Source organism: Daucus carota, chromosome 1 (assembly GCF_001625215.2).
Source record: "Daucus carota subsp. sativus chromosome 1, DH1 v3.0, whole genome shotgun sequence".
In the NCBI taxonomy this organism is placed as follows: domain Eukaryota; kingdom Viridiplantae; phylum Streptophyta; class Magnoliopsida; order Apiales; family Apiaceae; genus Daucus; species Daucus carota.
This window is the reverse complement of record NC_030381.2, coordinates 54,764,304-54,778,937: the sequence shown is the minus strand read 5'-3', so window position 1 is coordinate 54,778,937 and position 14,634 is coordinate 54,764,304. Positions and strand designations below refer to the sequence as shown.

Genomic DNA, 14,634 nt, shown 5'->3' with positions numbered 1-14,634 from the left:
TTGAAATTTAATGATTTATTAATTTATTTATTATTATGTTAAAATTCTGTTTTCTGTGCCGATATTAATTATTTATAAATACTTGCCCAATTTTTAACTGATTAAATAGACCGGAGTTTATTTCTTTTTTATAATTATAGAATAGATTAAAAGTCATAAAAATAAGATATCAATTTTCTGAGAGAGAAATCGAAACTATTTTCGGCAGCTAGTATATGATTCCTTTACATCTTTGTAGCCTAGTTGAAATAGAAAATGAAAAGATATATTTTATACTAATATATATAATGTAATTTTATACTTTAATTTTGAAATCCTATAAAATTTGAACACTAAATTTTTAATTTTAAAAAAATAGTTAAACTAATTTATATAATAAAATGCATTTCATACCTTCTATCCAAAACGTTAACGATCTGAAGAGAGCGTAGCATTTTTTTAACAGGACAATATTTGATACAGTCGAACAATTTTTTTCTGCATGCACCGATTACTGCTGTTACTTGTACTTTACGGGAACTATATAACTAATGCTCGCCAAAATCATCATCAGAATATATAGGAAAAACAGTAATAACGCGAATATCGTTAGAAATGAAATGCAGCCGATGAAATCCTTTGCTAAAAACACCCAAACACACATATATAGACATATTTGGTTTCATCTCATTATTTTTGAACCACTGTTTCTTTATCATCTATGTTCCTTCTTCCTAAATTCTTGTCCAATAAATTTCATTCGAAATCAAGCTGCCTCGCCATATACATTTTTTTTCTCGATCAGGCGCCTTAGTTTTCCTTCCATTCTCCCCTCATATCAGATTCTGCAATGGCCAGTGCCCAGTGCTATTCGGTTCATGATTTCGTTGTCAAGGTTCTGAGTTTTGGCCAAATTTTGGTTATGAAAAATTTATTTGTGTAATGCCTTTGCTGAACAAATGCCATCCCTTTTAGATCCTCGCGTGAGCTATTTTAATCAATTTTCTAAGACATTTAACGTCGTTTTTTCATTCTTGTTTAGGATTTTTGAACATAGGATGATAATGTGCCTCTTAGATGGTCTTCAAATTTTAATTAATCTATAATTTATCGTCTGATAACATTTGTTTAGGATGCTAAAGGCAATGATGTCGACCTTAGCCAGTACAAGGGAAAGGTTCTGCTGATCGTCAATGTTGCATCTCAATGGTGAGGTTACGTTTTATTTGTTTACGGTCTGATTTGTTTCATTAAATGTTAAAATTACTACGACTGAAACTGTCATCTGTGATGATATGAACTCAACCGATGCCTTAAGGACAGTAGATCATACGTTTGCTTGATCCGCTATAAAAGAAACGTTGTTAACCTCTGCCTCGACCTGTTTCAGTGGCCTGACGAATAAAAATTACACAGAGTTGTCAGAGCTGTACGAGCAGTACAGGGGATCAGGTCCATCCTACATTGACTTCATTTAGCCTTCTGTTCAAATTCTTGTTCCAACCTTTTAATGTTTGTTGCTGTGAATGTACAGGTTTCGAGATTCTGGCTTTTCCCTGTAATCAATTTGCAGGGCAGGAGCCCGGGACTACTGAACAAATTGCAAATTTTGTTTGCACCAAATTCAAAGCTGAATATCCAGTATTCGACAAGGTAAGTACTGACACGAGGCTCTTCCTTTCGCGATTAACAAGCAATTTCCAATTTCTTATATATTTTGAACAAAGAGTCATCCTTCTGTTCCTAATCCAGATTCATGTTAATGGTTCAAGTGCATCTCCACTGTACAAGTTCCTGAAGTCTAGCAAACATGGAACTTTCGGGGACAATATCAAGTGGAATTTCACCAAGTTCTTGGTGGATAGAGAGGGAAATGTAGTCAATCGCTTTTCTCCAACAACTGCTCCTCATAAACTTGAGGTAAAGCTATCATACAATACTAAAACATGCTAAATCAATTGAAGTAAGAGCATGTCTGGCTGAGTTTAAAATTGTGACTTATGACTTAATGTGATAAGTTAGGAGTTTAAAATTTCTGTTTGAGTATTTTTGACTTATTAATGACTTATGAGTTATTTAAAATGTAATAAAAAAATAAAAGTGATTTATGGGTAACTTATGACTTATGAATAAGTTTTATAACTCAAAGTTTAAAAAAAAATCTGACTTATTACACAAACGTATATTTTCTAGTTTAAAGTCAGAAATTTTTTTAAGCCATGACTTAAAGCCACACACAAACAGGCTCTAAATCAGTATCAGGTTTATAAATAATTTTCGCCTTTTCATTGCAGAAGGACATAAAGAAACTGTTGGATGAAGCTTAAGTTCTGGAGTTCAATTCTGCTGCTCCAAGTCACCATGTACTATTTGTCTATTATAAAGATTCGCGTTTATAGTAACTGATGTATTGTAGTATTAATTTGTTTAGTCACTGACATTACGCCTTAAGTAATGTAACAGTTGTTCCTGTGTATGATTTATGTTATCAAGAGTTCAGACGTGGTTCGTGTAAGAGTACTGAATTGTTATAGAAATTCTGCTTTGTTCATAATGTACTTCATAGTTCAGACAAGTTCTTGTAAGAGTACTGAATAACTGATGTATTGGACGATCTATGTGTTTAGTCACTAATCATCTCATTTATCTGGAATCAGTGTTCTATAGAGAGCAAAAGAATTTCACAGATGTTATGGTATGGTTTGATTCAGATTTAAAAGTTATTATGAAATTGTATTTATCGTCCAGTGTTCAGAACGGATAAGTACAATATACTCAAATCATTCGAAAATCGAAAACCAATCAAATAAGTACATATACTCAAATCATTTTTAAATCGCTTACTTGATTCTTCAAGTAGAAAGGATACAATACGCACTTGTCCAATTTCGATTATATTTATAGATGTCGTTACGCAGTTGTCTAATTTCGATTATATTCACAGATGACGTATGACTGTTAATTACTCCCTCTGTTTTTAAATATTTGACACAATTCTAAGAGCTTTGGCTGCATACTTAGAATTATTATTTTTAAAATTTTCTTTTTTGAATAAAAATATTAATCTTATACTTTAATTCACAAAAAGAAAATTTTAAAAATATTAATTTTAGCTATGCAGTCAATGCACTTAAAAATGTGTGCAGAAAAATCAAACGTCAAATATTTGAAAACAGAGGGAGTAATATTTTTTTTTATCAAAAAAAAGTCTAGTTAATATTTTTTTCAACTCGACTCATTGACTCATTAAACTCAATTTTGACCGTTAAAATAAAATATTTTTCTGGATATAAAAATTAAAGAGGGGTTCATTTGAAATTTGATAAAAATAAGAATTTGTTTCAAAAATTAAATTGAATTATACATTTTTTTTCTGAAAATAAACTCTTATTTTTAAAAAATTTATTTAGCAAAAAGAAAAAAAAAAGTCAGCACCTGTAAACTGTTTGACATCCCCCACCCCCCAACTTGAGATAACAGAGCAAGGAATTAGAGATTGGAGTTGGCCATTAATCTCGAATCAATAAAATTTATACTTCACGTTTATTTTTTGGTATGAAGTGGGAGTATCGTTTTTAATTTTGTTTTTTCTTATTTTTACAAAAACAATTATTAAACATTTTTACTCACATGCACAAATACGTTTATAATCATAAATATTTCATTATTATAATTTAAATGAATTAAGTGGGGAGTTCACCTAGTATGCTCTCCTCCAACCATTTGATCGGATTAATTCGCGAGTACAATCGATCAAAATGACTAATAATTTGTGATGTCGCCATCATTCAGTTTGATTTCCATCAAATTCTTGATTTCATATAATTAAAACGAACCACACCCCAGAACTCATTTTGATACGAGATCAAACTTCTGACACCAGGCTAATATATTAATTTCTCATTTTACAATGCTCAAATTAAATTGAAAAATATAATAAATATATACAAAATATTTGTTTATAAACAATTATGGTAACAGAAAAACGGTAATGATGACTAGATATTAAACTAATTTAATCTACATGGTAACATATATATTTTGAAATCTAGTATATAATTAATTGGGGGCTAAGTAATTAAACAACCCTACTCCTAGTCTTAGTCTATATGGTAACATATATATTTCTATATCTAATTGGAAATTGAATGATTTTTTTAGTATTTATACACCCCTTACACACATCATACATTCATCCCTCCCATGCAATCTCTCGAATTTTGTCACAAATTTTATTTTTTAATCAAAAACCAAGCAAAGCCCTTGTTCTTTTTTAATCCAAGAAACAAGAAGCCATTGATTTGAGTTTAGCATTGAAAATTGTCTGTGCTACTAGTACTAAAGCTGTGAGTTTCAAGAAAAGAAGGATGTCTGGTCATGAAGATGATGAGCGATATTCGAGACGACAGGCTAGAAGACTCAGGAGATTCAGTTTTTATACTGCGGAGGAAGAAGCTGAGGAGCGTTTGCATGGGGTCTGTACTAAGCTTAAGTTGTATCATGATCCCTGGAAGATAAAGAAGGTTCTTGAACAGAGTGATGTGAATAACTTGTGCAGGCTTATGATCTCGAGACGAATGGTGCAGCAGCATATTGTCAAAGTGTGGGAAAGGGCTCGGAGATTTGAGGATGTGCAGAGTCTCGAAGAGGGGGGTGGAGTTGGTGTTAAAGTGTGGGATTGTAATAGAGGGAAAGAGTTTGAGTTGGTTTTGAAGAAGCATGTGTCTACTGATTGTTATGTTTTTTGTGGTACTTGGAGGAGTCAGTTTGTTTCTGAAAGGGAACTTAAGAAGGGTGATGAGATTGGCCTCTTCTGGTGCAATTATTCTCATTGCTTCTTCTTCTCGGTCCTTGCTCGTGCTCCTTCTCCTGCTCCTGTTTGATCAATGTGTCTTTCTAGTCATCAAGAAGCCAGTTTGTAATTTAGAGGGGTGCAATGTGTCTAGCAGTTTCTTCTTCCATTCTTGCTCTCGAGTCTGGATTAGTGATCAGCCTTATAGTCTCCTGTTTAATTATAGCTACGTGGATGAAGGGCTGTTATAGGTTTAGTAAGAAATCAAGTAGTAGTACTATGTTTAGAACTTGAGTGATCAGTAGTATATATGTTTGGAACCTTCTTTCTAGAGTCTCTGTTAGTTTGGTTATTCAACTTTCTGTTGTCTTTAATGAAAAGTGTTATCTTGGGTCTACTTATATAATGTCATGTTATGTTTAATCTTTGTATTTTAAAGTATTTAGTGCAGTTTCTTCTATAATATTGCTATTGCTAGATTTGCTGCTAGTTTTCAGACACTTGCATAATCATATATGTATGTCTTCCTAGAGACAGAGTAACAATTACAGTAACAGTTACATTTCTCGTTTTTGATGAAAGGCACCTGAGTCAAGCGCAACAATAAAATGTCAGAACAACAAATAAAACTCAAACATTGTCAGACCAGGATACATTCATCCATCCCCAGTCATTGACAGGCACACCTAAAGCTCTCCAAACCGCTTCAGAGGCATCGACGATGTTATCATCACAAGGCGGCTGATAAGCATGATCCTTATCACACCCCATAGTCGAGTCACATTCATCAACCACCATAGCTTTCACACTCATTCCATTACCATAGATAGTAATGTTCTTAAGACACCTCTTCATATCATTAAACCATCCAGTCGACAGAGCCACTACCGAGGTCTTATTGGAATGGTATGCCTGATCACACTCAGATGGCGCGCCTCCATCTCCATTCTTCTCAAAGTTGTTCAAGGTTAAAATTGCCTCAGTAGCTTTCGAGACAGGAGGGGAACAGTTGTAGATGTCGTAAAGCTTGCCTTGGACGCAGCATTCGGCTCCATCAGCTGTGTTGCATTGGTCTTTTGGTGGTTTTGTTCCCTTGAGTTTCCCACTTGGCTTGCATTCTTGAGCTCTGACAATACTAGATGACAGAAGAAAGAGTATTAAGAGGTGTGTTGCACACAAGTAGACTTGTTTCTTCATTGTTTGATGTGGAATGAGCTGAGCTATGTAATATTTATGCTGCATTCAGGTTTGTCATATTAACTTGTACTACTATCATGTGGCCTTGATTGTATCAAGTGTGATTCTTGGTATATTCAACCAAATAATAATAATAATGGGGCTGTTTTCCTGAGCTTAAAATAAGTGCTTAAAGTAAAGAAGTGAAATAGAAGTTAGAAGCAAGTTAAGACTTATAAGTGATTAAAGTGTTTGGGAAATAAACAGAAATCATGAAACAAAAGCTAGCATTCTCAACTTCTTATAAGTGCTTCTTGACTTATTCCACAAACAGTACGAAATAAGTGCTTCTAACTTATAAGGCTAGAAGTCGGCTTAAAAGCGATGGCCAAACACCACCAATGAAATCCCTTATTTTACTTATGCTCTCTCCGTCAAGAATTTTGGATTTAATTCTTGATCATCCCGAAATTTATTGCAAACGAAAACTAAGTAAGTTATTTGATTTGACGGTAGAGTTCACATAGTATACTCCCCTCAAACGATTTATATTTGATTGGATTAATTCGCGAGTAAATTCAGTAAAATTGATGAATAATCTGTGGGGGGCATCATTCATTTTAAAAGTGTTTTACAAAATTAATATATTAATTTCACATTTTACAATACTGCAATTAAATTAAACTGTACAAAAATAATAATACTAAATATTTGTTTTTATATATAATTACGGTAACAAGAAATCCGTGATTGTGACTAAATATTAAACTAATCTGATTTACATGGTAACATATAAATTTTGAAATCTAAGTATATAATTGATTGGGGGTTAAGTAATTAAACAACCCTACTCCTAGTCTTAGTCTATATGGTAACATATGATAACATATATATTTCTATATCTAATTGGATATTGATATGATTTTTTAGTATTTATACACCCCCATACACACATTATAAATTCATCACTCCCATGCAATCTCTCAAATTTTGTCACAAATATTATTTCTAACAAAAACCAAGCAAAAGCCCTTGTTCTTTTTTAATCCAAGAAACAAGAAGCCATTGATTTGAGTTCAACACTGAAAATTGTCTCTGCTACTAGTACTAAAGCTGTGAGTTTCAAGAAAAGAAGGATGTCTGGTCATGAAGATGATGAGCGATATTCGAGACGACAGGCTAAAAGACTCAGGAGATTCAGTTTTTATACTGCGGAGGAAGAAGCTGAGGAGAGATTGCATGGGGTTTGTACTAAACTTGGGTTGTATCATGATCCTTGGAAGATAAAGAAGGTTCTTGAACAGAGTGATGTGAATAACTTGTGCAGGCTTATGATCTCGAGACGAATGGTGCAGCAGCATATTGTCAAAGTGTGGGAAAGGGCTGGAAGATTTGAGGATGTGCAGAGACTCGAAGAGAGGGGTGGAGTTGGTGTTAAAGTATGGGATTGTAATAGAGGGAAAGAGTTTGAGTTGGTTTTGAAGAAGCATGTGTCTACTGATTGTTATGTTTTTTGTGGTACTTGGAGGAGTCAGTTTGTTTCTGAAAGGGAACTTCAGAAGGGTGATGAGATTGGCCTCTTCTGGTGCAATTATTCTCATTGCTTCTTCTTCTCGGTCCTTGCTCGCGCTCCTGCTCAGCCTTCTGTTTGATCATTGTGTCTTTCTACTCATCAAGAAGCCAGTTTCTAATTTAGAGGGGTTTTTAAAATTTTTCACAGTATCTGAATCTCCTGGTGCAATGTGTCTAGCAGTTTCTTCTTCCATTCTTGCTCTCGAGTCTCAGATTAGTGATCAGCCTTATAGTCTGCAGTTTAATTATAGCTATGTACATGAAGGGCTGTTATAGATTTAGCAAGAATTTAAGTAGTAGTACTATGTTTGGAACTTGAGTCAGTAGTAGCATATAGTATATGTTTGGAACCTTCTGTTCTATGAATTAGAGTTTCTGTCTGTTTGGTGATCTTACATTCAGTTGTTTTTACAAATTTCCGGTTGATTTTATAATAGATTCTATGAATTTATTAATTATCCTTGAATTTATAAATAATCTTCAATAAATAATCAATTGGTTACCATTCCGATTTCTGTTTCTATATTTCTAACTGACATGTTTTGTTTAATCTTGTCTTCTAAAAGTAATTAGCACAGTTTCTTCAATACATTGCTCTTTCTGGTTTATTTGCTATTTTTATTCAGATGTGTTCAAATTATAAAATGGGGGCAGTAGGCTCCACATTAGGCCCCACACTGTGAATGTGGTGGGCCTTTCTGTATTGGGCCCACAAAATCAAAAATATGAGTTGGACATCCTAGTACACTGACAAGACCTAAGTACACTGACAGGCCCTTGTTCAATTAGGCATTTGGTCACTCTTGCCTTTAATTTCAAAGGATTTCATCACCCTCTTGTCTTCACTCTTTACTCTGATAATCCCCATTTTCCCCTCTTTTGATTTCCAATTTAGGGTTTTGTAACTCTTAATTTTGCCTATTCAGCTCAAAGGTATGTATGTTCTTTAAGAAAGTTTGCTTATATTCTTCTATTAAAACCCTCTGTTTTTAATCAAGTTTTCTCATTTGTAAGTGCACTTCTCTTGCAGTTCAATCTTTTTAGTTTCATATTATCGTTAAAGAATTAGTCCTGAAATTCAATCTTTTCTTGAATTCCAAAGTTTTAGAGTAAGCCCATTAAAACCCTTGTCAAGATTTTGATTATACATATGTGTTATTGTGTTTTGTATATAGATATAGCTTCTGGGTAAATGCATGGAAGGGAAAGAAGGAATGGCACTTTCAGGATCATCACCTTACAATTTAAGCAGAGGGGTTGGAGGGTCTGTCCCTAATTCTGGTCCTCTTTTCGGGTCGTCTATGCAACCTGGTTTAGCATCTGCACCTGTTTTCAAGAGCTTCACAAGCCCGAATGAAAAAGATGTCGAAAACTCAGCCCCTATTAGTGGCCATGACAGTAACATGGTTGTGGCCTCTGATGGGGCTAACATATCTTTGGCATTGTCCCCTATGTCATCTGATCCCTCTCTAGGGTCGATTGTCCCCGGGGAGAAGAAGGGTAGAGGGCGTCCGAAAGGGACTGGAAGGAAGCAAAGACTAGCATCTCTTGGTAATTGACATTGTTGAATAATAATTCATCTTTTAATTATTTGTAGTTAGATGAATTTCTTAATTTAAGTGTTTTGTTATATTCTTATTGTGAGATATAACTTACTTTGTGGATATGACTTCTAGCAAGTATAAATTATGCTACCTATATGTATCTTCTGTTTTACTTTGGTACACCGGAGAATTAATTGATTTCTTACCTGTTTTGTTATTATTACATTACATGTATGGTGTATTGTAAGTGTACATTGCAATATTATAGCATTCGACAGTCATGGTTGAGCCTCTAAACAAATTTACATGGCAATGACGAAAATGTGTTTTGAGTTGAATTGTGTGTAGTTGAGTGTAAAATGACGGTTATGAGCATACATTTTTAATGACATCTAAAACTTCTGCTTGTCTAAAGTTATGACATCTATATAATATAGATCTCTGATAAATTGAAAGGAAAGTTCTTTTAACTTACATATCAGAACAATGTTCATTGTTTCGTTGCCATTATATTATTCAGTTAAGGTAATTGATACCCCCATAGTTGTTTAGGTTTCATGCATTAATCGACCTTTCATGACAAATCTTGGATATTGACTAAATAAGCTTCACATTTTGAATATAGCCTATCGATTCTTCTCTTACATGAAGTATATAATGTTGCTTTGCACATTTGTTTTCCTAGGTGAGTGGATGACCACTTCAGCAGGATCAGCTTTTACACCACATATCATTCATATTGGAGCCGGAGAGGTATGAGTCCACAGGATGAAACTTTATCTTTGATTATGAAAAGAATATTCCTGTTAATGATTCCTCAAGCTAAACTGTGGACCTTCACATGTCTAGATTTCCAAGAGAGATTGTAATTGCTTTCTTATTTCAATTAATAGAATTTCTGATAGTGCATATTCTCTTGTTTGTGTATAAGATATGTGGCAACCTAAATCTAATTCTACATGTAGAGGCTTCTTACTTGCATATATTAGGACTGAAAAACAAGAAGCAGCTAACTGTGAGTCGGTAAAAAAAGAGGTTGCTATACTATAGTCAACATGGCTGTTCTCTACAAGTTATTGCCAACAAAAATTGACACGCTTTGAGAAGGTTGTGTTGACATATTATATGCTGAAATTGAACATTCATTAACACTTCTGATGAAGTGAAGAAACATTGAGGGTCTAGGGGAGGAAGGGAGGAACTGGCTGATGCTACTAAATGGGGGGTATTAGGGAGAACAGGAAGGGTTGGTTGCTGATTTCGGAATTATGTGTCACTATCTTATATGATCAAAGAGATATCTTTACTTTTAATTCATAATATGCTGTATAAGTTGGTGATAAACGTTGGACTTGTGCTATTTGTGCTATATATCAATTACTGTTGGCATGTAAGGTGATTTTTCATTATCAACTGCAGGATATTGCATCCAAGTTATTATGTTTTGCACAACAGAGACCAAGGGCTCTCTGCATATTGTCTGCAAATGGCACAGTTTCTTCTGTGACACTACGTCATCCTGGATCTTCTCTCGACTCTGTCACACTTGAGGTTGGATTGCAAAACCACATGTTCTGTTATTCTTTGATATACTTATATTAAATTTATATTCATTATCAGCTAAAACATTAAAATAGTTGATCTTTTATATTATGTTCAACATTTCCCAAAGCCTGCAATAGTTATTCATTGACTTAAGCCTAGCTAATTACCCTCCCCTCTTGGTGATGAGATTAAGCCCTCAAGGCTCAGTGAGTTGTGGGATTGTAAATATTTAAGTCTCTGACAATGGCCATTTTGAAAAAATGCAAAATATTCTATATCCTTTAAAGGCATATTCAACTGCATATGTCTTAGCTTTTTAAAAATAGGCTGGGGATGAGTGCAGTAATTCTATATCTAGCTACTCTGGTCATTTTTATGTCTGGTACCCTGTTGTAATACTTCAATTGTCTATATAACAATGGTTTTGCTCAGTTATTCATTTGGTGTAACGTGACAATTGCCTTCATACATATATGACATGTCAAACTCAAATATGATGCCTGCATGATTCATTATTGCATTTGTATTTGAAGTTTCTATTTGGTTTAAGATTGAAGCTCAAAGTAGAATATATACATGCATTAGTTCCGGGCCATGAATTAATGCAAATCAAGTCAGAATCGAGAATTATCCCCCTAGTAGTCTAGGCTTAATATAGTAGAGCAGTAAAAAAAGTGTCTTATAAATAACAAGGATCTGTCTGATTTTTTTACCATTCTAGTGATCCTAAAAGTTTAAATGATAATTGTTCTTTTTGGTTTTCTTCCTTAGATAGTTACTCATGTGACAAGTGATTGCATGATGAATATATCATTAAACTTATTAGGTCCTTTTCCTTCCATAGGGCCGTTTCCCAATATTGCGTTTGTCAGGTTCATACTTGCTCTCTCAAGGTGGCCCTCACAATCGGACTGGTGGTTTAAGTATATCGATCTACAGTCCCGAAGGACATGTGTTAGGAGGTGCGGTTGGGGGAAGTCTTATTGCGGCAAGCACCATTCAGGTTTTCCCCTAAATCTCATCACGTACTCCCATCATCCACCTCTATATATATGCTTGTAGTTTTTTTTCTTAAAATTATGCATTTTTTATGCCTCGAAACAGTGCATGATGACAATCACTTGTTGCAGGTTGTTGCATGCACCTTTGTATATGATGATTGGAAGACAAAGAATATTCCTGATGCAGAAGCCAAAGCTGACAATGATTCTGATGTTCAACCTACAGAGAAGTCATCTATACCTGGCAGTGCAGGGCTTAAGGACCCTTCTGAAGATATTGCCCCTAACTCGGAAACATCTGTGCTGACCTTAAGATGTCCAGGTATGACGGATCCAAACACTGAAATCGGCCTAGCTCATGGATGATGCAGTTGCTGCAGCAATGGAATGGTCGTTTGTATAAACTAGTTAAGTTGGCCTTGTTGCAAGATGTTAGAATTCGGGTTTAAGACTTTAAGTTAACAGTTAACGTAACAAAATCCGCATTATGGGATTGTCATAGTAGCATATCTAGGAAGTTATCCAAGTTAAAATGGTTATCTGCAATGACTTGTAGGTTGAGCAGTTAGATAGTGTTGGTTTGTGACCTGAACTTCTACCTAGGCTAGTTAAGGCTGCTGTTGCGTTCAACTAAGAGCAGGTATTCGTAAGGATATTTTTCAGGAGTAGAAGGTAATTTTATCAAAAGTCTCAGTTTTCGTTTGGTTCTGTTTCCTATTCTCAAGACCTTTTTTTTTTTCTTTCCATTTTTCATATTTTTTGTTTTCTGTTTTTAAAAATCTATTATTTGATTATATATTTTCTGACAAAATTGTTTCCTATTTTCGAAATTATTTTCGTATATTTTTGAAAAGAGGAAACACTTTTTCTGTTGTAAAGTCCATTTTTATAAACTTATAATTTAGATAAAAAAATTTAATTAAATTATTGACCATGATATTTGATTTCAGTTTATGATCTTTTTTAAACTAACAAATGTAATTTCTATGTTTGTAATATGTAAGGTATTAAAATGTTTCACCCCCTGCAAGTTTCTCATCAGGGCTCGGTCCTGTATAATTGTTATTGAGCTGGCTTATGGTGCTGCCAATGTGTTGGTTAAGCTTTGTCAGGTGATCGGAAATTAATCTAATTAAAAATCAAATATTTAATAATATTATAATAATATTTTAATATGTTAATTTGATTTTTGAGGATATACCCCATTTGATTCTGCTGTGTCTGAAATATAGCAGCAAATCTGGCGACTGGCAATAGCAATATTATTGAAAAAACTGCAGTAATTTAAAATACAAAGATTAAACATAACATAACATGATACTATTAAAGAAAACAGAAAGTTCCATAACCAAACTAACAGAGACTCTAGAAAGAAGGTTCCAAACATTACTCAAGTTCTAAACATAGTACTTCTACTTAATTTCTTGCTAAACCTATAACAGTCCTTTATCGACATAGCTATAATTAAAAGGAGACTATAAGGCTGATCACTAATCCAGACTCGAGAGCAAGAATGGAAGAAGAAACTGCTAGACACATTGCACCAGGAGATTCAGACACTGTCTGGCTAAAATTTTAAAAACCCCTCTAGATTACAAACTGGCTTCTTGATGAGTAGAAAGACACATTGATCAAACAGAAGGCTGAGCAGGAGCGCGAGGAAGGACCGAAAAGAAGAAGCTATGAGAATAATTGCACCAGAAGAGGCCAATCTCATCACCCTTATTAAGTCCCCTTGGAGAAACAAACTGACTCCTCCAATTACCACAAAAAACATAACAATCAGTAGAGACATGCTTCTTTAAAACCAACACAAACTCTTCCCCTCTATTACAATCCCACACTTTAACATCAACTCCACCCTCTTCGAGTCTCTGCACATCCTCAAATCTCCCGGCCCTTTCCCACACTTTGACAATATGCTGCTGCACCATTCATTTCGAGATCATAAGCCTGCACAAGCTATTCACATCACTCTGTTCAAGAACCTTCTTGATCATCCATTTTGGGAGTTTTGGGAGATCTGGCTTATCGCATCATTAATACTTTTGGCATGTCTATAGCCGGCTCCCCGTATGTAGATAGCTGGGGTATGCTTGGAACGGTGGGGATCACATGTGCTCACCTTTCACAAATTATAGTTGTTCATTATTCGAGGACTTTTGTTCCTGATTGCTTAGTTTTTACAACTGAGTCGCCTGAACACCGCAACAGCCATAGAACTATTGTGAAGGTGAAGCTACCATTTTCGGGGTTGATGTAGGCTGGATTACTCGAGAAAGCTTTGTATTCATTTTCAGTTTCAAGAATCCTTGGATTTAGTGCGTTAAGCAGTCCGGAAACAATACGGCTATTTGTTTAGCTCATTTTATTGTTTATCAACCTGATTGCATTGTCATTGTCAGTTAGAGATTTATCCCGATTAGATTTGTTTTAATTTAATGGAATGAATTTGCATTTTGTCACGAAAAAAATCATGGTTTCTCGGTTATCATTATTGTTTGACTAAAGTTTTATAGTGATAACAAATATTTTGTATGTTAGTTTTACACTCTTTAATTTAATTTGAATTTTGTAAAAATGAAAATTTAATGTGCTAATTTTTAAAAATAATTTTATCAACTGAAAGGCGTAGACGAGTACGAGTATGAGTATGAATATAATAACATTTTTAATATATATAATAATTGAAAATATAATAACAAATTTTTGAATATGATAAAACTCGTATCAATTCCTAAATCACTTGTATTATAAATGAGATAAGCTCAGATTTTACAAGCTACTTTATCCAAGCTGAGGAGCTGAATAATTGTAAAAATTATCATTAATTTACAAGATATGTATTGTACAATAAATTTATTCATTTTTTTTTTGTAATTATAAAATTTAAAAGATTATTATATTTAAAACCTTTCACAGTGTAATTATTTGTAATTTAACAAGCCGCATTTACTCCACGGGTATTATTTCTTAAGAATTTTTTTTGGAAATCTCATTTATAAATATATAAGAGGAATAAATT

General features: G+C 33.9%; 5 protein-coding genes across 5 annotated transcripts; 4 read left to right on the top strand and 1 right to left on the bottom strand.

Annotated features, from left to right (window-relative positions):
• The first annotated feature begins 724 nt into the window (after positions 1-724).
• Positions 725-2,478, top strand: LOC108225074 (probable phospholipid hydroperoxide glutathione peroxidase). The gene is made up of 6 exons (XM_017399889.2): positions 725-874; positions 1,112-1,188; positions 1,370-1,431; positions 1,514-1,632; positions 1,732-1,899; positions 2,274-2,478. Exons 1-6 carry the CDS (start codon positions 830-832, stop codon positions 2,304-2,306), a joined length of 504 nt encoding a protein of 167 aa, XP_017255378.1. The 5' UTR covers positions 725-829; the 3' UTR covers positions 2,307-2,478.
• A 1,868-nt stretch (positions 2,479-4,346) lies between these two features.
• On the top strand, positions 4,347-4,862 carry LOC108225064 (putative B3 domain-containing protein At1g78640). The gene has a single exon (XM_017399876.2). It carries the CDS (start codon positions 4,347-4,349, stop codon positions 4,860-4,862), a length of 516 nt encoding a protein of 171 aa, XP_017255365.2.
• Positions 4,863-5,281: 419 nt separating this feature from the next.
• Positions 5,282-5,968, bottom strand: LOC108225057 (putative ripening-related protein 1). Its single transcript, XM_017399865.2, has one exon. It carries the CDS (start codon positions 5,966-5,968, stop codon positions 5,402-5,404), a length of 567 nt encoding a protein of 188 aa, XP_017255354.1. The 3' UTR covers positions 5,282-5,401.
• A 1,115-nt stretch (positions 5,969-7,083) lies between these two features.
• LOC135150633 (putative B3 domain-containing protein At1g78640) lies at positions 7,084-7,599 on the top strand. Its single transcript, XM_064087299.1, has one exon. The coding sequence runs from the start codon at positions 7,084-7,086 to the stop codon at positions 7,597-7,599; it is 516 nt and encodes a 171-aa protein (XP_063943369.1).
• Positions 7,600-8,289: 690 nt separating this feature from the next.
• LOC108197834 (AT-hook motif nuclear-localized protein 5) lies at positions 8,290-12,276 on the top strand. The gene is made up of 6 exons (XM_017365587.2): positions 8,290-8,452; positions 8,695-9,070; positions 9,749-9,816; positions 10,483-10,614; positions 11,453-11,611; positions 11,739-12,276. The coding sequence occupies exons 2-6, from the start codon at positions 8,716-8,718 to the stop codon at positions 11,973-11,975; spliced, it is 951 nt and encodes a 316-aa protein (XP_017221076.1). The 5' UTR covers positions 8,290-8,452; positions 8,695-8,715; the 3' UTR covers positions 11,976-12,276.
• Positions 12,277-14,634: the final 2,358 nt, after the last annotated feature.

Bases quoted from the DNA above. Each gene is read 5' to 3' on its own strand.
- LOC108225064 (XM_017399876.2), top strand. From the start codon at position 4,347: ATGTCTGGTCATGAAGATGATGAGCGATATTCGAGACGACAGGCTAGA.
- LOC108225074 (XM_017399889.2), top strand. From the start codon at position 830: ATGGCCAGTGCCCAGTGCTATTCGGTTCATGATTTCGTTGTCAAG. The intron at 875-1,111 runs GTTCTGAGTTTT...ACATTTGTTTAG, and splicing joins TTCATGATTTCGTTGTCAAG to GATGCTAAAGGCAATGATGT. The intron at 1,432-1,513 runs GTCCATCCTACA...GTGAATGTACAG, and splicing joins CGAGCAGTACAGGGGATCAG to GTTTCGAGATTCTGGCTTTT.
- LOC108197834 (XM_017365587.2), top strand. From the start codon at position 8,716: ATGGAAGGGAAAGAAGGAATGGCACTTTCAGGATCATCACCTTACAAT. The intron at 9,071-9,748 runs GTAATTGACATT...TTGTTTTCCTAG, and splicing joins GCAAAGACTAGCATCTCTTG to GTGAGTGGATGACCACTTCA. The intron at 10,615-11,452 runs GTTGGATTGCAA...TTCCTTCCATAG, and splicing joins TCGACTCTGTCACACTTGAG to GGCCGTTTCCCAATATTGCG.
- LOC108225057 (XM_017399865.2), bottom strand. From the start codon at position 5,968: ATGAAGAAACAAGTCTACTTGTGTGCAACACACCTCTTAATACTCTTT.
- LOC135150633 (XM_064087299.1), top strand. From the start codon at position 7,084: ATGTCTGGTCATGAAGATGATGAGCGATATTCGAGACGACAGGCTAAA.